General features: G+C 38.8%; 3 protein-coding genes across 3 annotated transcripts in view; all 3 read left to right on the top strand.

The window, feature by feature from the left end:
• The window catches only part of LOC131440541 (protein FAM50 homolog), a 347,038-nt gene that overhangs the window by 91,856 nt on the left and 229,310 nt on the right, over positions 1 to 25,872 (top strand). The window lies entirely within an intron of this gene.
• LOC131426299 (uncharacterized) lies at positions 19,644 to 22,289 on the top strand. Its single transcript, XM_058588922.1, has one exon. It carries the CDS (start codon positions 19,644 to 19,646, stop codon positions 22,287 to 22,289), a length of 2,646 nt encoding a protein of 881 aa, XP_058444905.1.
• Positions 22,369 to 25,041, top strand: LOC131426288 (uncharacterized). The gene has a single exon (XM_058588911.1). The coding sequence runs from the start codon at positions 22,369 to 22,371 to the stop codon at positions 25,039 to 25,041; it is 2,673 nt and encodes an 890-aa protein (XP_058444894.1).

Raw genomic sequence — 25,872 nt, 5'->3', positions numbered from 1 at the left:
AAGATATCATAATAGGTAATCAAACAGGTTTACTTCTTGACTCGACTGTTGATATCGTTCTAGCCGCTCATTCTTGTTCCGGGAAATACTTCACAGGATAGTGATCTAGATTCCTGGATCAGCAGCTGCAACCAGTAATGCTTCTACGTCAATCATCAATCTTTCAACAGACAACGGCGTAATGAGTGATGCAATATTGCATTGAACTGATGTCACCACATGAGCTGAAGTGACAGTTCCCAGTTCCAGACGGTTTATGTCGACAAGCGGACGTGAAAACGCACCGTTTCCGACTACGACTCGATGCACCTGTCATCGCAGCATGAGGATTCCTTTCTGATGAGGACCCTGAGTCAAATATCGCCATTCCCGTTGAAAGCTTGCTATCTGAACTGGGAGAACATTAGCAGTGGAATCAGTAGCGGTGCGGTGGCGGTACGACGGTCCGTGCCGATCCACACCTCAACAATTTTCTTATTTTTCTAGTACTTAGTAGGATTTTAAATTTATTTAACTTTTAAACATTTGCCCATATTTTTCTGACATTCAATATTGTCGAATCAACCATTATTTTTTAGTTTCGAAATAACTATAACTTATATTAATATTACTGCTCAAGAGGCAAATCTTTATATAGTAAAAATGAACTTGACCATTGTTGAAATCACCTGATTGAATTGTCGGTTAAAACCACTATACTCGAATGGTCAAAATGATCCGTGATATAGTAACTGGTACCATAACATTTTTCTGAGTGTACGTATAGATGAGTCCCGCTTGTGAGTAATTCTGGCAACCGTCAGAAGGCTGGCTGCATTCCGGCTGCTGTCAAAACTGTCCAGGCGAAATTGCGTCATTATCTCGCCATACGTCTCTTGTTTATTTCCCTCCTCTTTCTTTTTTCTTTTTTTTTATTCGACTTCATTTGATATTCGTCAATCCCGCATGTACGTACAAAAAACGAATCTTGAGACGAGGTAAATGAGATTTAAATATGGGTATGTTTGGTAGTGAGAAAGCAATGTTATTGGCAATAACATTGTCCATGATTAGTATATATGAAGGGCAATAAATTATTGCTTTTCATATGTATCTTTTATTGTAAAAATAAAACTAAGACGCTTAAAATGTAGAACCGATTCAAAACGGTTCTGCCAATATTGTATGGCAAAAATCCGACAGAAAAGAACCGTTAATAACCGCTAGGCGAAATTCTCTGCCGGAAACGGTTGTTGCATTGTTGCCAGACTTTTGCCGGAATTCTGGCAGAACTCCGGCAAAAATGGCTGGCAGACATAGTCAGTCGTCTGGGGGGGAATCTGTCCACCGCGTACAAGTGGGAATTACTGCTCGATAAGGAGATCTGCACTATGAAATTGAATTTAAATGTAGAAATGACGACACGACCAGACACTCCGACGAAAAATTGAAATAAAAAGTGTGTGAGCGATATACCGCCAGTTACCAACATTTATAGTAGCCCTTTGAAAACGATAAGAATAATCTTCTCGAACAACACTGGTTAAGTTGCTACGAACTAGTAACCAAGGAACCATGATAAGTAAACAAAATATTTGAGGAAATGAGGTGAACTGTTCAAATATTTCAAGTTTCGTGCCCTCAATGCCACTTCTTAAGAACAGAAGGGAAGTGGGACATTCAAATGGCCATCATCAATGCATGTAAAAATGAAAGTGAGTGCTTAAATCTTATTTGTGAGCTATGACCAGGGCTGTGTATTATTTCCTAGGAAATCGTTGCCAAACCCGTATTCTCATAAGCGCTGGTGGACGCAAATTCCACACCTCTCAGCAGGGGGCCACGAAAGAGGTGGGTACGGTGGGTAGTACTACCCATCCGAAAATTTCAAAGGATGGTAATTACCCACATTTTGAGCGGGAACAATAGTAATATTAGCTATATTAATTATAAGATTTTTTTTCTACCCCGGAATAATAAATGATATCGTTCAAAAACTGCTATATCGTATTTAAATACCATTTCCGTTAGAATTGGGAAATACTTCGAAATGGTATGTTGTATCGTTAGTACTTGCAACTTACTGCACAGAACAGAATCTTCCACTCGAGGCATTTTAATTTTTCGTTTTGAAAGACCCGTTTTGCCACTAGTTTTGTTTACATTTATCAAGTCTTCATTAAGCAGTAACCAAGGTTATGTTAATTGTTATTCAAAATCAGAGATGCCAGATGAAAATTTCAAATATCTGCAGACAGGGTCTGTAAATCTGAAAAAAAAATCTACAGTCAGCAAGTATGTCTTGCTGGCAGCAATTTTTCTATAAAGTATGACACGCAAAAAAAAGGTCGCGGAAATTCGGAAATTCCAAAAGTCTGTAAATATAGACAAAAGCCTGCGAGAATTTCAAAAGTCTGCGAGAATTTCAAAAGTCTGCACAACAAAAAATGTCTGCAGCACTATACCCCAAATCTGCAGATTTACAGACAAATCTGCAGACCTGGCATCTGTGTTCAAAATGGATAATTTATCAACTTGTGTTGTCAGTTTCAAAATTGTTTCCAACAATTTCGTTTTGACATTACCAGTTACTGAGGGGTAGTTAAATTTGTGATACAGTTTTTTTTTGCCACTCGTCTATCAAAAGTGTATCGTAAATTGAACTACCTCTCAGTAACTGGAAATGTCATATCGAAAACGCTAGTGATTTTTTTAAAACTGGCAGCACAAGATGATATATCATTGATTTCGAATAACAGTCACCATAACCTTGGTTACTGCATATCGAAGGCAAGATGAATGTAAACAAAATAAATTTCAGATCGGTTATTATATTACGGAACATTTTAATAGATTTACCTGCCTCAAGCGGAATGTAAAAATTGAGGAGTATGTGTTATGTTTTTTTAAGCCAAGTTCAAAATTCAGATCTTAGGGATATTGGGATGTATAACTCACTGCTGACTTGAAACCGTTGTGTTATAACAGCTCAGCGCAAACCAACGAGGAAGACATGGAAATGACCGACAACGAGCTGAGCGATGCTAGTGCTCTGCGGTACCTACATAACGTACGGTAAAAAGATTTCTTTGTGGAATTCCACTAGTAATCCTCGAATAATGGCCAACAGCCCACATTATCAGATCCAAATGAATTCCGAATGGATTCCGAATCGGCGAGAAATTTTCATTCGGAATTTCATGTGGAAATCATAATGGATTCCGAATCAATTCCAACTCCAGTGCAACAACCGATTCCGAATGAACCGGTTCGCCTACAACCGGTTGATTCGGAATTGAGTGAGAAGATGCGGACTGAATTGTCAATTCGTCTTCTTCTTCTTCTTTCCTGATTTTGCACGTTTTCGTGCTGATTTTCAGTTTATTTTTCAACAAAAACATTATATAACTGAATATACAAGTTTAAATCTTCATGTTTTTCGGATATACAGAACTAGTAAATAACCAGTTCTTCTTAGAATCCCAACATAAACTATTGAAATTCGCTGGAAATTAACAAAACGGCCAACCTTAGTCAGCATCATCCATTCCTCTAGCTGGAGTGTAGTGAAATGGCTTAAGTCGCATAAATTTCACACTAACACATTCATAAAATGAGCGAATATTCAATGACATTTTAAATGTCACTGTCAATCAGGTTGATCGAGCAGTCAACTCAGGCGAAAATTCTAGCACTGAACCGATCGAGCACTAAAAAATCATGCAGTCGAGTAAGATTTCATTGCTCATTCCGTCATTTCGATAATGTGGGAGGATGAAATACTGGTTCAATACTGCGCAATCAACCGACACAAAACAATTTTGACACCGGCATATTACACCGAATCCTACTGCCCAGAAAAGCTAGCAGTTGAAGTGTACGGATGAATCGCTGGAAGCAGTTCGTTGTCCTCGTTCGTTGAAAAACGATCAAACGACCGATCTGATTCATCGGTCATAACAAGTGTCTGTCGTCCATTTCAATCGGGGCGATACTACTGTAATGGTAATTGTTTCAATACATACATATACCGGCCACAAGAGCGAGAAAAACTGCATCTTAGCAAGTTTTCCGTTACTGGAGGAAAGGTAAGATCGAAAAGTGATTTTTGTTTTCGCCTCTTTTGTAGCTTTCGAAAGTGACAGTATGATAAAACTAAGGAAGATCTACAAATGAAAGTTAAACAGTGTTGCTCGAGAAGATCATTTACAAGGGGTCGCTAGATTTGTGGTAACTGGCGGTAAATCGTTAGCGAACAGTTTTAATGCTGATTTTTTTTCGGCACAGGTACAAATCTCCAAATATCAAGGGGAACGTGCCATTTGAGCCAATTTGTTCTGATTCCTGATCCCACCGCATGTTCGCTTCTACGGATCTGGTAAAAATGTCACTAAGTCACAGCATCGAAGCAATTCCGTGATTGACAGCCCGATCCCGATCTAACGCAAATAACCTTCCTGCAAGAGTTCGTCCGACGACACGACCAGACTTTTCGAAGAAAAACCAGTATTAAAAGTGTCCGTTAACAATTCACCTTTAGTTACCATAAATTGAGCAACCCCTTGGTAATGATAAAAGTAATCTTCTGGAGCAATACTGCTCTGGTTGCTACGAGCTTGTTACCAAGGTTCCTCAAAAGTTCAAATAAACATAAACAACTTAAACAACTAACGAGAAAAATTTTTCAATTTCTTCTATTGCGGAAGATGATTCAAATTCGGTAGGGTTCGTCATCCAGTCGGATAACTCAACAAATTAGCAGTTTCGATCCCATCGGTGACTATTGCGTCGGTGATATTCTAGTAACGGACCTTTCGGGGACGAGCCTTACATCCATTGGATACGAAAAGACGTCTATTGTATGGTGACTCGCATATCGTAAAACAGAATCCGGTACTTCAATTACCCGTAGGCAAAAGCTTCAAACATCAACATTATTCAAACGTATAATTTCTTTTCAAAACTTTCTAGGCAACTTCTGATGAAAACTCGGATTTTAAAGTAATCCAAATTACTTGCTTTGTGTAATTTCTTTTCGCAAAATATGCTTTAAAGAATACTGATTGTTACTATACAAAAATTTCCGCTTATCAGTTCGAAATGAATATTCGCATATTACCGATTTTTCATATGAGATTGAAATACGAGAACTTTTCTCTTGACAAGATGATATCACATTTAAATAATATTGGATGAAAGAGATAAATGATAAAAATCAAGATATTGAATTCAAACACTATTATTACTATTAATATTATAAAAGTTTCATACAAAATTTCATGATGAAACCAACAAATATGTGCAGTAATTGAGATTTGGACACAAACTCCTTCACAATAAATTTTCCGGGAGATGATTACCAGACATAGAATAACGATCTGTCAATTATTTTTCATGCAATATGACATTTTTTAAATACATATATTCACTCTGATTTCTGATTCGATCGAAGTACAGGCTCAAAGTGAATGTATTAGAAGAATTCTACATTACATGAAAAATTATGAGCAGATCGATATTTACACAATCTTCTCATTTTATCGATTGACATACAGATAAAACCGTGTTTTTACATTTTATATATATATATATATATATATATATATATATATATATATATATATATATATATATATATATATATATATATATATATATATATATATATATATATAAAATAGGTATAGATTCCGCTCAAACTTTAGAAAAATTTTCCGAGTCCCAGAGGGCCGAGTTTCATATACCAATCGATTCAGCTCGACGAACTGAGCAAATGTCCGTGTGTGTGTCTGTATGTGTGTTGTCAACTAAGAGGTCGAGATCTCAGAGATGACTGGACCGATTTTGATCAAACTAGTTGCAAATGAAAGGTCTCCCCGTCACCCAGAACGCTTCATGTTTTTTGACAATATCTGTCACAATTGATCTTGAAAACAGAATATATTCTCAGACTTAGATTCCGCACGGTAATACCTATCCAACAAGCCATAGATTGTTAAAATCCGTCAATTTTTAAAGGAGATATCGACTTTTTTCCCTTTTCCAGCAGTAGAAGTTTGAGCGCTGTATGACAAAGCAATGCTTGGGAGCAACGTAAAACACGATGTTTTATACTGTTACATACAATTGTTTCTAAGTACCAAAAAGACTGTGTACAACATCCTTTTTCATAACATTATGCCTTGGACCGATTTTAACACGGTTCGTTTTTGCAACATAATCGTTCGAATATGACATATGTAAACCAGATTATGGCAGCATTTGCCAGTTGAAAACAATTCCATAATTATATTGATTTAAACTACTTACAGCAATAAATGCTGCAAGAACATAACCATTCGAATCAGTTCGTCGAGGTCAGCAAATGCGTGTGTTACAAATAATTTCACTCAATTTTTTCGGAGATGACTCAACCGTTTTCTACAAACTCAGATTCATACGAAAAGTCGTATGCTCCTAAACAAGGTTCCTGAATTATGTTTGGATCCGATTTCTGGTTCCGGAACTACAGGATGATATGTGAAACGAAATTAAAATTGTGGACCCATTTTTCTCGTAGATGGCTGAACCGATCTAAGATTCAAATGAAAACTGTAAAACATCTTGCTTTTCAGTCAGATCCAACTTCAGGTTTAGGTGATACAGGATGATTAGTATAAAAATATCTATTTCACATAAATTAATCAGGTTTTAGGGTTTCAGATTTTGATAGTCGATAACCAAATAAACTTATTTCAGTTTTAGTGGTATTCAGATTTCGATTCGGACAAGGATAAAATTAATTAATATTATCCAATTCTGACTTCCGATTCTGGAATTACAGGATGATGAATTTTTAAAATTCAAACCGGTATAGAAAATGACAATCCCGAAAAGCTTAAAAGTTGGACTCAAAACTATCGCAATTTATTCGTCATATGGCCATACAAATCGGTTTGGGTTATGCTGGCTCCTGAATACCGGCTCTAGAAGTACATTAAATTACCCTAAACTCTAAAGTGGAAATTACTTCGACATATCATGGAATGTTTAATCGATTGTCACACTTTTAGATCCAAATTCGATCCAATTTGCAGTTTCGATATTACAGAGTAATGAGTGATTAAAATCTCAAATTGCCGCTTAAAAGTCATTAAAATAATGTCATGAGAACAGAAACACCGAAGAATATTCATGCAAAAAACACATGCGGATTGATAAAAAAATATCATCTCACTGCTAGGTGGATTAAGCACGTTTTTTCACATAAATTGTATTCTACAAATTTAGACGAAATTTATTTGTTTTTATTACCGAAACCGGTAGCCACATTGGAGGTAACTGTTATTCGAAAACAGCAGTTGTTTAGTCTTGGTGGCCAGTTACAGTCGCGTATACAGGGGGGTGTTTTAGGGGTTCGAACCCCCTCCGAAACTCAAAAAAGTATGATATTATGTAAACTCTTTTTTTTGTATTTGTATGGAAATTGATCAACATGTTCTGAAACACCCCCCGAAATTTTTTTCTGGGTACGCGCCTGGCCAGTTACATACACACTTAAATTTTTTAGCTGAGTCTCGGCAAAAAAATGCCGAGATTCGCACAGCCGAGTAATCAGCAATCATCTCGGCAAAAATAAAATTACTGAGCGTCTCGGCACCCTCAAATTTGACAAACGTCAAATATTGCCGAAATTGTCAGCACAAGATTTACTGTTTGCTCAGTGAAACGTTCACTGAATATTCGGCAATCCAATAAAACGAAAAATGAAAAAATAAATTACCGAATCATCAGTAATTAAAAATCTAGTCAATTAATTTTGTTTGTAATTTCTCAACATTATAAACACGCCATTCAGGATCAAAAATTCATTTTAATAACACTTAAAGGAGGCTTACAAATTTGTTGCCAGTTGTGTTTAAAGCCTGAAAACATGTAGCATAAAAAAGCGGCGTTTCCAGATGCGACCACCTTGAGTCGAGCTGGAAATATGAAAATAAAAATATATATTGATTTTTGCCTTACAAAAATGTTCAATATTTAATTATGCATATACGGTATTGTTCAAAAAATAAACTTACTTTGATCTATTGAATTATTCCATGCATTGGGTTATTTTTTCGCATATCCTCCAAAGTTTTGTCTCGAGGACGCTTTGAGCCCCGTGTTGGGTGTTTTTCCCTTATAATCGCGAGTGCTCTGATAAAGCGAAACATATCACTATATTTATTCAATATTTTTACTTGTAAGTGGTTCCACGCTTCTTCGACGATTATCCATTTTTTCACTCGAGAATTTCATCAAAAAATAATCGCACAATGCGAAGCGAAAATGTAACGCGGCAATAAATGACAGCTGTCGTGCTGAATCTCGGCAACAGCTAGCGCATATTCCGAAATCTCGGCAAACGTCTCTGCTGATGTCGGCATATCTGTTGTTTACTGATAAATTCAGCAAGCAATTATGCCAAATTTCGGCAAAGTGAAGCATTTTACCGAAATATCAGTGAACGCATTTAACGAAGTTCAGAAACATGCGTATTGATTACTGAGCAATCAGCAAATTTACGTGTTGCTGATCAGTTTCGGCATTTTATTATGCCGAGCTCAAGAAATGGTTTTAAGTGTGTATATTTTTCGAATGATTTCATTTTGACATTACGAGTTACTGAGGGGTAGTTAAATTTGTGATACAGTTTTAATAGACGAGTGGCAGGTCGCGTCGTCGATCCATGAGGGAACGCCATCCACCTCAACGTTACTCTCCTTCACACTTAAATTTTTTAGCTGAGTCTCGGCAAAAAAATGCCGAGATTCGCACAGCCGAGTAATCAGCAATCATCTCGGCAAAAATAAAATTACTGAACGTCTCGGCATCCTAAAATTTGACAAACGTCAAATATTGCCGAAATCGTCAGCATAAGATTTACTGTTTGCTCAGTGAAACGTTCACTGAATATTCGGCAATCCAATAAAACGAAAAAATGAAAAAAAATAAATTACCGAATCATCAGTAATTAAAAACCTAGTCAATTAATTTTGTTTGTATTTTCTCAACATTATAAACGCGCCATTCAGGATAAAAAATTCATTTTATTAACACTTAAAGGAGGCTTACAAATTTGTTGCCAGTAGTGCTTAAAGCCTACCTGAAAACATGTAGCATAAATAAAAAGCGGCGTTTCCAGATGCGGCCACCTAGAGTCGAGCTGGAAATATGAAAATAAAAATATATATTGATTTTTGGCTTACAAAAATGTTCAATATTTAATGACGCATATACGGTATTGTTCAAAAAATAAACTTACTTTGATCTATTGAATTATTCCATGCATTGGGTTATTTTTTCGCATATCCCCCAAAGTTTTGTCTCGAGGACGCTTTGAGTAGAGATGGTCGGGTATCGGGTATTTTACCCGAAACCCGACCCGTACCCGTACCCGACGGGTTTTTGGTCGGGTACGGGTAAAAATTTTTATTTTCAATCGGGTACGGGTCGGGTACGGGTAAAAAATTTTACTGCTCACTCGGGTACGGGTCGGGTACGGGTAAAAAAATTTACCGCTCACTCGGGTACGGGTCGGGTACGGGTAAATTTTTTTTTCGGATCGATTACCCGACCATTTGTACTTCACAGAAATATGTTTACACGTTGACGAGATTTTTTCATTGCAAAACAGTTCTTCCGAAAAATAATCAATTTGAATCAAGGGGTTTTGACATTCGCGCCTAGGACCAGACCTGTCAACTGGCATATTTTTCCAGAAAAAAAAACATTTTTTTCTTCATTTAAAAAAAATATCATAGTTACGTGAAAAGTAATGTGAATATTTCCCGCCCTACTTTGTTTATAACATATTTAATAAGACACACTGCCTTAGCTCTATGATGTTGCGGTCGGAATCTACTTTTCACGTAGGTTTTAATGGACTACCATTTTAAAGCTGTTTAATGCACAATCCAGTAAAAATTATTTGATTCATATACTGCCCATACTCGCATATCAGTCTCATATCGATTTTCGCCAATTTTGAGTTAGCTTGAGGAATGGAGTCTTTCCTCAATATACTATCAGAAATTGCAATGAAAGTTGAGGGTTTGTTCAGTAAAATATAAAAAAATATCAACTCATTTCTGTGTCCCATATGCTAAAGTACCCGCATATCAGTCCCATTCAGTGCAAAATTTCAATAATTTCATTTGTTGCAATATTGGAACAGCAAAGGTGTATTACGGATATTTCATGTATTAATACCAAGATTTCGCATTAGGGAGCAAAGCAAAGTCTTGGCATTACATTCCTTTCGTGGAATTTGGCCTTTCTGTTTCAACAGACTTCGCAGCCGATTCTTAGCGTACAGAATCATTGCATGGCTAGTACTATGAATCCTACTGACACTAAGAATCCTTCCAGGTCGGGGCTCGAACATACGACAGCTGGCTTGTAAGACCAGCGTCCTATGCTTTGAACCGCCAACCCGGGACCAGCATTAGGGAGCACTATAAATAAAAAAATTCGGAAATAAACTTTTGATCGTCTTTTTCTCAACATGCCGATTTCCCATATGGGACTGATATGCAAGTATGGGCAGTATATAAAATGTAGTGTAGTACTCATATCACATTCAGATACCAGAAAACTGTTATTTTAAATATTGGTTGGAGATTTTCAAAATTGTCATAAAAATCATTAGGATTCTTACCATAAAAACATGAACATTTATTTCAGAAAATCTGCATAGAAGTTCTTCTTATTCTGCACTTCTGGGTGGTGTCACCTCACTTGAAATGACACCGATTGATGGCGCAGCAAGTTGGGCTATATTGCTAGTTAATTTTCGTTTCTTTTCACTGAACTACAAGTGAAAATCTCGATGCGTGACAACGTGGAGTCGCAAAAGTAAGGGTGAAAATCTTTTCTCGCGAAATACTCAAATTTTCACCGTGTTCACTCGTTAAGGGTTCCACCGGTTCAATGGCTGTAAAAACCACCAGCTACCGATAACATCGTGGGTGTGGGTTTGTGAGGCTTACAAAACGGGCATAGTTGACAGATTAATTTAAATCAAAATCAATTTGCTTTGTACCAAAAAAATTTCCTACGAATGATCAAACTACTTACACTTGAAGGACTCACTGTTCACCATGTTCAAAATTGAATTTTTCACACCGGGAATACGCGTACATTGTTTGATTCTTTGGTCAATTCACGTAAACGAACTGATAACACACTATTCATTTTAGGGGATGTTCGCATAATATTCATTTTCGCCACGTATAATATTCAATTTGACATTTGGAACTATTTTACGTGATTTTTCAAGTGATTCGAATGTGAATTTTTATTTGTGTGTCAAGATAATGAGCACGCTTACTTGTGGTTCTAAAGAATTGGATCAAAAGTCGCACTGTTTCGTAAAAACCATACCTACCCAAAATTGAATACAACGGGTATTACGACATTTTGGGTAAATATGCTTCTAGGAAAATTTGAGTTGATATTACTCCCTTTTGTTGACATTTGTAAATAAGTATAAAGTACCAAAGACATTGAAAATCTACAGGGTCCGCCATCTAACATTTATTTTTGAACTAGCGGTTATTTCGACATTGGTAACCTCAATGTCACTTCTGATTTGACAGAAACTTAGTTGTATCCTTCCGCTGAACGAAAATGGTTGTGTATATGCTTGAGGACCGCGTGAAAATAGTGCAGTTTTACTTTCAAAATCATGGTAATGTTGCGGAATGTGTGCAAAAAAATCATCTTCTCGGATGAGGCACATTTTCATCTCGGCGGGTATGTTAATAAGCAAAATTGTCGCATCTGGGGACGGAATATCCGCACGTCATCATGGAGAAGCCGATCTCAGAGAGTGACGGTTTGGTGCGGATTTTTGTCTGGCGGCATCATTGGGCCATTTTTCTTAGAAAATGAGGCAGGAGCCGCCGCCACGGTCAATGGCGAGTGGTACCCGTCATCATTAGCGATTGGTTCTTCCCGTTACTTGAAGAGGAAGACTTGGACACCTTTTGGTTCCAACAAGACGGCGCTCCGTGCCACACATCCAACGCTACGATCGATCATCTGTGCACAGTCTTTGAAGATCGAATTATCAGTCGAAATTCGGATGTCGTTTGGCCGCCACGGAGCTGTGATTTGACACCGTTAGACTATTATCTTTGAGCGGCTGTCAAAGATAAGTGTTATGTGGACAAGCCAGAGACAATTCAAGCCTTGAAGGATAACATTCGTACATCCATAGCTGAAATAAAGCTCCATACAATCGAAAATGTATTAAAAAGCTGGACCGACCGTATGGCGTACTGCAAGGCCAGCCGAGGCAACCATTTGAATGAAATTATATTCCACAATTACCCGGAAGGATTGTACTTTAATATGAAAAAATAAATTTTGAATTCGGATGAACCGTTTGTTTTTTTTTTGCATGTTTAAAAAAAAGTTACATTACATTATTCATGCTTCACAGTGTATTTATATGTTTAAAAGTAAACAAGCATTATAATGTATTTTTCTTACCAACTAGAGCCTGATACGGCTCTATATCTAAAACACTTTATTTTTTCCATACTGAATTTTGGTAAAATTTTTACTACTCATTCGGGTCGGGTACGGGTACGGGTAATTTTTAATCGGGTACGGGTCGGGTACGGGTAAAATTTTTTATTTTTTTTCGGGTACGGGTCGGGTACGGGTAATTTTTTCAATTTTTAATCGGGTACGGGTCGGGTACGGGTAAATTTTTTTGCTGATCACTCGGGTACGGGTCGGGTTCGGGTATAAGAATTTCTATACCCGACCATCTCTAGCTTTGAGCCCCGTGTTGGATGTTTTTCCCTTATAATCGCGAGTGCTCTGATGAAGTCGCTTTTTATAAAGCGAAACATGTCACTATATTTATTCAATATTTTTACTTACAAGTGGTTCCACGCTTCTTCGAAGATTATCCATTTTTTCACTCGAGAATTTCATTAGAAAATAATCGCACAATGCGAAGCGAAAATGTAACGCGGCAAAAAATGACAGCTGTCGTGCTGAATCTCGGCAACAGCTAGCGCATATTCCGAAATCTCGGCAAACGTCTCTGCTGATGTCGGCATATCTGTTGTTTACTGATAAATTCAGCAAGAAATTATGACAAATTTCGGCAAAGTGAAGCATTTTACCGAAATATCAGTGAATGCATTTAACGAAGCTCAGAAACATGCGTATTGATTACTGAGCAATCAGCAAATTTACGTGTTGCTGATCAGTTTCGGCATTTTATTATGCCGAGCTCAAGAAATGGTTTTAAGTGTGTTGAAGTCTCCATTGAAAATAGGAAGGAGATGTTGTGTATTTACCTTGGTTACTCAGCAAAAGAAAAACTATCATATATAGCACCACTATATAATCACTTTTTATTATTTACACACGCGTTGACGGTCGTTTTTATAAAAATACAAATGTAATTAAAGTCAATGATTCATTACTGGACTAGTGTTTTTCTATGTGTATTATAAAGAAACTTCCCACAAACACAATACCCCCGAACGTTTAGGGATCCCTGGTCCTCTTCTACTGCATACAGCCAGCGCGTTTGTGGCCTTCCACGAAGTCTCCGACCTCTACCTGATTCTGTACTGAGTACTATTTTCGCAATTCTTTCTTCCGGCATTTTATACGCTTAACAATATTCACTTCTCTATACACTTGATAAAACTCGTGATTCATGCGTCTGCGTCACACACCATTTTCTTGTTTCCCACCGAAGTATTTTGCGCTCGAAAACTCCGAAAGCTTTCCGGTCTATCTCTCGTAACGTCCACGCTTCGTGTCCGTACAGAGCCACCGGAAGGATCAATGTCTTATAAAGAGCGAATTTCGTTTCTGTGTGCATGTTGCGGGATCTCAACGTGCAAGAAATGATATCAACTTTTGGATTGCCCTAGCACAAAACGTGCCCCTCTTCATCCACACTACTTCCACCCGCTTTGAGAAACTGTCCACTATAAAAAAAATTATAGGAAGAAGAATGAATGGTACAATAAACACTCGTCAACTATTTTCAAATCGTGTTGATCGGAAAATACATCAACAAGGCGTATGTCAATTTTCTCTGGCCAACCATTTCTCACATATTTTATTATTTCCTTTAGGAAATCGCAAGTTTTCGTCATATTGGCTATCATGTAACCTCCTAGTTTACTTACACTGATTACTACATGCACAATTTGATTAATATTTAATAAAAATAATACTTTGTGAATAATAGCTTCTGCAATCCTTGAATTAAACAAAAATATATCTTTAACATTATTATTATTATCATTACCATTATTAGTAGTATTGTTATCGTCATTTTTATTACTATTTTATTCATAATCCCATTTTCAATTATTCTTCTTAAATACGTTGTAAATTAAGTCTAAACTTCAAGTTCCAATCCTGAAATGGTATCAGATACTTCCTTAATATTTAAATACAAAAGAATTACAATGTTTTAAATCACTTCCAATTGAAATAGTCACCCTATTAAATTCGTCAAAAGTTTAAATTTGAATTTGCTATAAAATCCTCCCATACCCCCTCATACCATAATTTTCCTACCTACGGGCATTATCCGCTACCAACCGAAAATGAGTTGTCACCCGGCCTTTCCGACTTTTCTGTCAGGACGCCGCCGAGTATATAATCACCAGCGAATAATGGTTCGCTCTCTTTTCTGCAGTGATGGCCTAGCACACGTTCACCACACGAGCCAGTTCTCATACAGCCCGTGTGCTGTGCTTTTTCACACCAGACTTATTGAACGTGTGCTAGCAAGAAAAGAGAGCCGTATCGATAGAGCTCGTAGCTCGTTGAAATACGAAGCATGCGAGCTAGCAGAAAACACGCACACGAAGTCTGAAGCACACGCTCGTGTGCCGTGTTGCTACTAGATCGAGAGTCGTGTGCTTCGTAGAACCAGCTCGCAATTCAACTGGTGTGCTGGCTCTTCTTCTGGCTCATTCTCCTGGATTGGGTTCTAGCTCGTGAGCTAGCTCATGTGCTAGCTCATTTCCTTACTTGAGTGTCCGTTCTTTTTTTTTTATTCAATAATATAATATCATTTTCAGGCACACAGTGTCCGCTCTTGTCTTGTTTCTTGTCAGTAGGTGGACTACACAAATCAATATTATTGTCAATCCAAATGATTAGCGACTTTCACATAAGGTGAAATTATCGTCAATACTCGACATTTTGACAATGCTTTTGATGATGAATAATCGTGTGCATTCAAATGGGTATGACGTATTGACGAAGGATTTACAATACTGAATACTGACTTTTCATGAATAATGTCCGGTTATAAGTTGATAAGACTTTTCTTGTTCAAATGAGGACACTATAAAACAAATTCGGAGAACGAAGTATGAATTGTCAAGTCAAGGCATTTCATACGAACTTTAACATAGCGAGTTTGACCGATACCGCCTCTCGTCCTGTCAACAATGAATTAGATTCATCAACAGCTCATTTGTGTTGTCATCGTGCTAAACCTAATTGAGGAATGCACCAATTTCATTATTCACACAGGAGGCATAGAAGTAAATAAATCGAAACAGGGCGGAACACTTTTTATGTTGATTTATTCAGTTTCCTTCTATGAAACCGGTTCAATTTTCATCTTTTGAAGATAAACCAAAAATTCATCGACTTATGAAAAATTTATCTGATAATAAACGTTATTTTCTAAATAGGAATTGAAACATTTGAAGCATTCACCGATGGTTTTCTCCATTTGCTGTTAGTGTTAGTTTCGTCCTTGTTTGAAAAACTGCTGACATATGAATAAATTGGCAACATTGGGCGCAGGTATAAATAGTTCGGTTTTAAACATTTCCTGTCATTCTTCATACGTGTTTTTTTTTTAATTATCTTCGAACGTAAATAGTTATGGTTTTCAATTTCTACGATGTCAGCAAAAAATAAAAAACAAAAGGAGAACATTTCTCGAGCGTCACAGATCATCCAGGACCATTTCAAAACAGAGAACCAAAGAACTTTGTGTTTAAATTGTAACAAGGAAATTTCAAATAAGTTCAGTAATATGAAGCGTTTCTTTTAAAATTGAGTAGGCAACTAAAAATTCAACATGAAGTACAAGTATTCGAATCGCTGCCAGCAGGAACATCAAAGTTGGAAGCGATGTTGCAAGCAAAACATTTACATGTTTCAAACAATATCAAGCCAATGGAGCATAAACTAACGAAGCTGCAATTATCAAGGCGGTTATCAACTGAAGAAAATTTCTTAAAATATTGGAACGAACAAAGATTCAAAGAACCGGAGTTATTCGCCCTTTCACATGTAGCTTTATCAGTTCCCGCTACTCAAGTGTCGGTAGAAAGAGCATTCAGTGCCTTAGGAATTATATTGAATGACCGTCGACTTAATCTTTCAGACAAAAACTCAGAAAATATCTTGTTTATAAAATTAAACGACAATTTGTTTGATTCAGTTGATTCAGTCAATTTTTGTAACATTCAGTGGCGTCTCGTCCTAATGTGCACCTCGTGCACTGCACAACTGGTCGAATAGGCTCTGTGAGAACTTGTATGCACACATTCAGGAGAGGCTTCAGTGGCTTATGCTTATGGCAGTTGAAAACAAATTGCTGTCTCAGTTGCAACGTCAAAACGGTTCTGATATCATACCATATAAGCAGTGCACAACCCGTGAATTTTGTCACGAGACGCCACTGGTAACATTTATATAACAAATCGTCAATGAATACAGACAATGTGAAGTTGTTTTCTTTATAAATATGTTTGTACTATTTATCCGAAGATCCGTTTCTTCGTCCAATGGCGAGTTTTGCGTCGATTTGAATGTATGTTTGCAGCACCCTCTCAGATTTCAATCAAAGCCACATTGCATACTTTGTCTTTCCAAATGGATCTGGACTTGGTTTTGAAATATGTTATTACCGATTTGATAAAAAAATGCAACTCCTTTTGAAATAAAAATTATTTTAAACATTGCATGTTAATGCAACAAAATCCATTTGTCTCATACATTGCGAGATGGACACTAGAAGAAAACTATTTTCCTACTAAAAACTTTCCGTTATTGATTTTTTTTCAGCATCTGTTTTCTCGAAAACTAAATCAGAGAAGGCTTTTCAGAATCCAATGTGACTCAATTCTTGATAACAATGCAGCTGCTAAGTGCATTTTATTTTTCGGAATACATGTAGTATCTTTAAACAAATAGTACATTGTTTGCTATTTTGATGCAAGCCATGATAACGAGTAAGACTTGCTTTCTTTGCCATTCGCTTGAGAATACCACTAATAACGTCACAGGACTTAATTCATTTATGGAAAGAATTTTATGTTTTTAGACTTTTAATTTAGGGATGTCGGATTTTTCGAATTATTCGATTATTCAAAAATCGAATATCATTTTCAAACTAATCTATTAATTTTAGTTGATTGTCAGGGTTACTATTCCGCTACTCGGATAATCGATCGATTAGCCGGCATTCTAAATTAAGTCATGATTACGTCATTATTGGGGGCACAAAAATTATTACTACAGATCATTTAACTTTGTAATATATAAAGCATTTTTATAAAGGGAACGGTAATAATAGTCCTTACTTGAGGCAATATTATAGTCAATATTCAGTATTGTAAATCCTGGTATCGGTCAAACTCGCTATGTTGATGTTCGTATGAAATGCCTTGACTTGACAATTCATACTTCGTTCTCCGAATTTGTTTTATAGTGTCCTCATTTGAACAAGAAAAGTCTTATCAACTTATAACCGGACATTATTCATGAAAAGTCAGTATTCAGTATTGTAAATCCTTCGTCAATACGTCATACCCATTTGAATGCACACGATTATTCATCATCAAAAGCATTGTCAAAATGTCGAGTATTGACGATAATTTCACCTTATGTGAAAGCCGCTAATCATTTGGATTGACAATAATATTGATTTGTGTAGTCCACCTACTGACAAGAAACAAGACAAGAGCGGACACTGTGTGCCTGAAAATGATATTATATTATTGAATAAAAAAAAAAGAACGGACACTCAAATAAGGAAATGGGCTAGCACATGAGCCAGCTCACGAGCTAGAACCCAATCCAGAAGAATGAGCCAGAAGAAGATCCAGCACACCAGTTGAATTGCGAGCTGGTTCTACGAAGCACACGACTCTCGATCTAGTAGCAACACGGCACACGAGCGTGTGCTTCAGACTTCGTGTGCGTGTTTTCTGCTAGCTCGCATGCTTCGTATTTCAACGAGCTACGAGCTCTATCGATACGGCTCTCTTTTCTTGCTAGCACGCGTTCAATGAGTCTGGTTTGAAAAAGCACAGCACATGAGCTTCATAGGCTCACACAGCAGGTATAGAGCAGCTCGTGTGCTGAGCTAGGACATCACTGCTTTTCTGGTAACAAAAGTCTAGCAATATAAAGTGTGGTACCTTAATACCGCTTATTACAGTGACTATAGTATCGATCATAATGTGGTAGCCATCGTGAGTGATAAACCGGGCGGAACCAACACCAAGGAAGGTTCCCCGATATCCACCGCAGGTGAATAGTGACCAGTTAACTGTCAACAGAATCCACCTAGTGATCTCTTGGGTGTGTGTGGCTCCCATACCGACCGGTTGTGCTGAAAACCGAGACTGTAGATGTTACCATTGTTCCAGTCGCTGAAGAGTGATTTAAATCTACCTGTTCGAAGTGGAATCGATCGTCGAGGTACGACCATTGGATTTCGAGCCCGACGCTACGTTAGGATTTCGAGATCGAAAACGACGCCAGGAAAACCGTAAGCGGACTCAACTTTATTCCTATCCTATATTCATTAAAATTACATTTATAACCTGAAAAGTTCCAATAAATCTGCCATTCTTATTGTGCATGTTATATGAATATTTCATACATCTCGAAAGTTTTTATCCCTTTCACTATCTTTGGTTAATTCGGAAAACGATAGGGAAGTGAGTTCGCAATTCTCCCGGGTAATTCGACCCGAGCCGAGTAGATAAAAAAGGTAAGGATGTGAAACTTCAGTGACTTCAGAAGGACACCGAAATTTGATCGGCGTCTTCAGAGCTAAGTTACAATCATTATTGCATCAATGGGGATGTTCGTTCTGGCGACACTGCACTGTAGAGCGAAACAGATTATACTCTTCTATAGCATACTTTTTCTTATTCCTTCTTATTATATTCAGAATAAATTTGACTGTTGTAAAAGACAGACGCGTTTTTGATTTCGTCGTGAAATACTAGAAACCGAAACATCTTCGATACAGTCCACCCGCGAGTGAACAATAACATTTTGGTCCTTCGAACCGGATATGTGTTTCGGTTGTCGGTCTGCTGCTTCGAAGGCAGTGGAATTTGAGACGCAAAAGTGATTTTCGACGGCTAGCGAGCCGAACAAAGTGTCGCCATTGTGGCTTTCGTAATCGGAAAAGGCGTTTTCCTGACGGCTAACAAGTCGAATCAAGTGACGATAAAAGTGAATTTTGCATGGCCAAAAAGTGACGCCATTGTGGATTTCATGAAGTGATTTCGTGACGGTTGATAAACAGCCTAAAAGTGACGCAATTCTGGCTCTTTGTTGGTGTACAAGTGAACCTGTAGTGGAAGCGAGCAGGATTGAACATGCTCCGTACTCCCGACGGTAAAAGGAGCGAAAGGGATAGCGAGAACATTACGCCAGTGAAGAGCGACGGTGAGAATAGTGAAGAACTTGGAATCAGTGGACAAAAAAAGCGCCAGAAAAGGAAGGAAATAATGAAAAAAATGGCGGCTGAATTCAAAGTGTTGCGAAACCAGTTAAATGCACTAGAGAGAAGAATGGAAAGAGTGAAGAGTGTGATGGAAACAGATACCGATGATTCCAATCAGAAATTGGAGTGCAAGCAGTTTTTACAGTTACAGTTGAAGACTGTGGAAAGCATCAACACTGATTACAATGTGTACCATCAGCGAGCCCAGGGACTGGATATTAGCGTTGACGATCGTACGGAGCTGGAGAATTCTGGCATCGAATTCGAACAAATTTATGGTGAGTTGTATATTGTCCTTACTAAATTACTAGATGCAACCATCAAGAAGGAGGAACCATCATTTACACCTGCTGTACCTGCGATCGCAAATACAACCCAGCTGCCAGCGTTGAAGGTACCGTTGCCTTCGTTCGATGGATCGTACGAGAACTGGTACGCTTTCAAATCGATGTTCGAGACAATAATGGCGCGATACAGCTCAGAATCCCCAGCCATAAAGTTGTACCACCTTCGGAATTCTTTAGTAGGCAAAGCGGCTGGTATAATTGACCAGGAGATAATCAATAATAACGATTATGATTCAGCTTGGGCTACCTTGACGGAGCGTTTTGAGGATCGTAGGCTCATAATCGACAAGCATATCGATGCGTTATTTGATTTGCCAAGGCTCGCTGGCGAAAACGCTATGGACATGAGAAGGCTGTTAGATACTTGTACCAAGAATGTTGATGCCCTGAAGAATCTTGGGTTACCAGTGTCTGGACTCGGCGAAAGCATGCTAGTTAACCGCATTGCTATGAAACTTGACAACGATACCCGTAAGGCATGGGAACTTAAGCAGACGTCTGGTGAACTTCCTAGCTACGATTCAACTTTAGAATTCTTGCGCGAAAGATGTCGAGTATTAGAGAAGATTCGTTCTAACATAAAACCGCCCATTAAAATCGTGAAACAGATGCGCCCTCCCGACACAAGGGTACGGACGAGTACCTTAGTTGCGGCAACCAGTAGCTGCCCGCATTGTTCCGGAACCCACGAATTGTGGAAATGTGAATCGTTCAAAGGCGCCACCATCTCCGATCGATATGCTACACTGCGAAAAATTGGCGCGTGTTTCAACTGCTTGCAAAAGGGACATCGCACATCGGATTGTACATCGAAACATACGTGCAAAAAATGCAACAAACGTCACCATACAACGTTGCATAATGATGGTCAGCCAATGAAACTTGATGATTCTACGAATGCCAATGCACAGTGCAACTCAGAGAAGAATTCCGAAGTATCAACATCAATCACTCCGGAGATCGTGTCACACGAGACGAACACGCAATCATCGTTCTACACACAATTGAAGACTACGGAGAAGCAAGTTCTACTATCGACAGCGGTAGTACTTGTTTACGGAAAGGCGGATAACTCGTACCCATGTCGAGTTCTCTTAGACTCGGGTTCACATTCGAACTTCGTATCGGAGCATTTTGCTACACTGCTGTCCCTGAAAAAGGAGCCCGCTCATATTTCCATAAGCGGTTTGAACGACATCCACACGAGAGTTCGGTTCAAAATTAACACAAAAATCAAGTCTCGTGTAAACAACTACACAGCGTGTCTCGAATTCTTGATTGTGCCCAGGATAACGAGTAATCTACCTCTTACGGATGTGGACTACACTCATTTGAATCTGCCGAAGAACATACAGTTAGCGGACCCGAATTTCAGCACTCCTGATCGTGTTGACATGTTGTTGGGAGCTGAAATATTTTTCGAGATGTTGATGTCAGGACGCATGAAGGTCGCCAACACTGCTGCAATTCTGCAAGAAACCCAGTTTGGTTGGGTGTTGAGCGGTCCTGTTCCAAGCAAGAGTTCCAAGACTTTTCAATCTTTGTGTATCACTGCTGAAGAAAATCTCAATGAGATAGTGCGACGTTTCTGGCAAATAGAGTCCTGTGACGACTTCGAAGAGATAAATGTACCATCATGTGATGAGTTATGTGTGGACCATTTTTGTAAAACCCACACACGCAACGCGGAAGGGAGATACGTTGTCCGTCTTCCCTTTAACGATCTGAAACTTCAGTTGGGTGATTCCAAGGCAATGGCTACGAAACGATTTTTTGCATTGGAAAAGCGATTGGACAGAGCACCGGAGATCAAGCTTCAATACACCGCCTTTTTAAAACAATATGAGGAGCTCGGTCACATGTCAATAAGTGAAACTGGAGATTTGGATGAAGCGCAATCGGCGTATTATCTACCACACCATTATGTTTTAAAACCGAGCAGCACAACAACTCGACTTCGTGTGGTGTTTGACGGTTCGGCGCAGAGTGACACTGGAGTTAGTATTAATCAGACACAAATGGTGGGCCCGACGGTCCAGAACGATCTTGTATCGATATTGATGAATTTCCGAACCCATAAAATTGCCTTTACCGCCGATATTTTAAAAAATGTACAGGCAGATTTTGGTAAACGAAGACGACATTCGATTCCAGAGGATTCTTTGGCGTGAACACCAAGACCAACCGTTGCATGTCTTCGAGTTAAGAACGGTTACATATGGACTCGCATCTTCTCCGTTTTTGGCAACAATGACGTTGCGTCAACTTGCTGATGACGAGGAACGCAGATACCCGCTTGCTGCTAAGGCGATCAGAAAATCGTTTTACATCGATGATGTTCTCACTGGAGCAGATTCTTTAGATGACGCAATTACGCTCAAGAACGAAATAGTTGGTTTGCTGAAAAAGGGAGGCTTCGATGCACACAAATTTTGTTCTAATTCCGAAGTACTACTAGCTACTGTTCCTGAAGAGCAGCGAGAAAGCCTCGTGGATATAACAGATCCTGCGGTCAACATGATGATGAAAACTTTGGGTATTTTGTGGAATCCTAAAGAAGATTTTTTCACATTCACCATCCCGAATAATTCTTCGAATACTCCGCTGACTAAACGAATGATTCTCAGTCAGATTGCCAAGATTTTTGATCCTTTGGGATTCGTGGGACCTGTAGTCACCACGGCAAAATTAATAATGCGCGAACTGTGGGCCTTCAACCTGGAGTGGGACCAACCGGTGCCGCAGGAACTTGCAAAGTTGTGGATTGAATACCGACAGCAACTACATTGTTTGAACAATGTGAAGATCAATAGATGGATTTATAGTGACGAAGCCAGTGCATACCAGATCTATGGTTTTGCTGATGCATCAGACATAGCATTTGGCGCTTGTCTGTATGCAAGGTCTGTACGAAACGATGGAACAGCGAAAATGACGTTGATTTGCAGCAAATCACGAATCTTGCCGCAGAAATCGAACAAGAAGAAGAAGATTACAACCCCTCAAGCAGAGCTACAGGCAGCTCTATTATTATCACAGCTTACCGTGAAGACGCTAGCATCCCTTGATACCGATTTCAGCTCTGTGCATCTGTGGTCGGATTCGCAGATTGTATTATGCTGGCTACAGAAACCACCTGATTCGCTGACTGTGTTCGTCGGAAATCGTGTACGACAAATACAGCAGCTCACCGCCGACTATTCTTGGAAGTACGTTCCTTCAAAGGAGAATCCCGCAGATCTGATCTCGCGTGGGGTACCTCCATCTGAACTTGGAAAACGAACGATTTGGTGGAATGGACCATCAATTTTTCTTAGTGATAATCCGAACATCGATCAACCAGCATCTCTTCCAGAAGCGGACATACCTGAGTTGAGACGAAGAGGACTTGTAACTGTACTAGGACCTTCGAGATTGAAGATTTTCGACCGAATCAGTCGGTACCCGATCATACAACGTGCGATGGCGTATGTCATTCGATTTTGTGATTACATCCGAAGTTATAGAACGACGTTGACCAAGGGACTGCCAACAGTATCGGAAATACGCAGAGCGTCAACTCTGATTGTTCGGATGGTGCAAAACGACGATTTTCATCGAGAATTGCAGATGTTGAAGGACGACAAGGAAGGCAAGGTATCTTTTCAAAACCTCAACCCTTTCATTGATCCAAATGATGTGATACTGCGAGTTGGTGGAAGACTGAAGCACGCAGTTTTACCGTACGAACACAAACACCAAGCCTTGCTTCCCGAGACTCATCCATTCACAGTGACGTTGATCAGGCATCTGCATTGCACTAATATGCATCTTGGCCAACGTAGCTTATTAGGAGTTGTACGACAACAGTATTGGCCGCTCAAGGCTAAAAACGTCATTCGAAAGATACTACATCACTGCATACCGTGCTTTCGAATGAAACCCAAGAAGTCTACGCAATTGATGGGAGATCTACCGGACTATCGGGTTCAGCCTTCACCAGTGTTTTCACATTCAGGCTTGGACTTTGCAGGACCTTTCAAGTTACGGCTGAGTGCCAACACAAGAAATCCGACAACCACCAAGGGGTACGTTTGTCTATTCGTCTGCATGGCAACCCGTGCTGTGCACCTAGAAGCGGTATCCGATTTATCTACTGAAACATTCATGGCCGCACTCCAACGATTCGTCAGTCGCCGTGGGCTGCCGCAGAAGCTGTATTCCGACAACGCGACTAACTTTGAAGGAGCTAACAACGAGATGAGTCGACTAGCAGAACTATTTCGAAACGAGCAGCATCTGCGAACGCTGATTGACTACTGTGCATCGAAACAAATTGAGTGGTCTTTCATTCCTCCACGTAGTCCGCACTTCGGCGGCATATGGGAAGCAGGAGTCAAATCAGTAAAATCGCATCTGAAGCTAGTTCTTGCAGAACACAAATTAACGTACGAAGCACTCGCTACCGTTTTGGCACAAGTGGAAGCAATTTTAAACTCCCGGCCTCTCACTCCTGCTTCTGACGACCCGAACGACATGACAGCGATAACACCTGCTCACTTCATTATAGGGAGAGAATTTCAAGCAATTTTGGAACCTTCGTATGTCAACATTCCTCAAGGCAGATTGTCTCGTTGGCAATTCGTCCAGGATTTAAAACAGAAATTCTGGAAAATGTGGATGAAAGACTACCTTCAGGAACTCCAGAAACGTCAACGTGATTTGAAGGTGACCGAATTTAAAATTGGAGCGTTAGTAGTTATTGTCGACGAGAACGTACCGCCACTGAAATGGGTACTAGCCCGCATAATCGAACTACATCCAGGACGTGACGGACACACACGTGTGGTATCTTTGCAAACGGGAAGCGGTGTCACCAAGAGAGCCGTGAAGAAAATCTGCGTATTGCCACTCGACAACGAAGAAGGTACACCTGATGGTTAATCTTTGAAATAGACCATTTCAACGCCCGGGAGGATGTTCGTTCTGGCGACACTGCACTGTAGAGCGAAACAGATTATACTCTTCTATAGCATACTTTTTCTTATTCCTTCTTATTATATTCAGAATAAATTTGACTGTTGTAAAAGACAGACGCGTTTTTGATTTCGTCGTGAAATACTAGAAACCGAAACATCTTCGATACAGTCCACCCGCGAGTGAACAATAACAGGGGATTTCCCTTCAAAAAATTATACTTCTAATCATTTCTTCATCCAATACCTTAGGTACTGAATCGTTAAAATCGTTAAAGCCTTAAAAAACGATCATTTTGTTACAAAAATTACATTTCTTCCAATTAACCTTTATATTTATCGAGGACGTCTAACGGGTGAAAAAAACACTATTTTTGAGAATTTTTTAGAGCTATCGTTCCAAATAATAAATTCAAACGATATGCATAATAAAAAGCATCATTCGAATAACATTTCTTCGTGGTATTGAGAAATAAGGCGGTAAAAAAGTATTTTTGAGGACGCTTCTTAGAAATCATGATTTGCTGTGTCCACTATACCTCAGCGCATACTAATCCGAAGTCAACAAACCAAAGCAGAATAGCTGTAGTAGATGTTTTTCTAGACCCATACGTTTTTGTTTATTTTTTTTATGTTTTTGGTGGTTGTTGAAAGTCAAAACAACGATTTTTCGTTGCGGTCTAGTATTTTACATGTAGAGGGTTTGCGCAAAATTTGAAAATAATTGGTGAAGCATTTTTGGAATGACGATGGACGCGGACTTTTTTTTTATATATATATATATACATATATATATATA

Source organism: Malaya genurostris, chromosome 1, assembly GCF_030247185.1.
Source record: "Malaya genurostris strain Urasoe2022 chromosome 1, Malgen_1.1, whole genome shotgun sequence".
In the NCBI taxonomy this organism is placed as follows: domain Eukaryota; kingdom Metazoa; phylum Arthropoda; class Insecta; order Diptera; family Culicidae; genus Malaya; species Malaya genurostris.
Note: the sequence above shows the minus strand (reverse complement) of the source record. Positions and strands in the feature narration are given on the sequence as shown.

Excerpts from the sequence above, each read along its gene's own strand:
- LOC131426299 (XM_058588922.1), top strand. The coding sequence starts at position 19,644 with ATGCTCCGTACTCCCGACGGTAAAAGGAGCGAAAGGGATAGCGAGAAC.
- LOC131426288 (XM_058588911.1), top strand. The coding sequence starts at position 22,369 with ATGACGTTGCGTCAACTTGCTGATGACGAGGAACGCAGATACCCGCTT.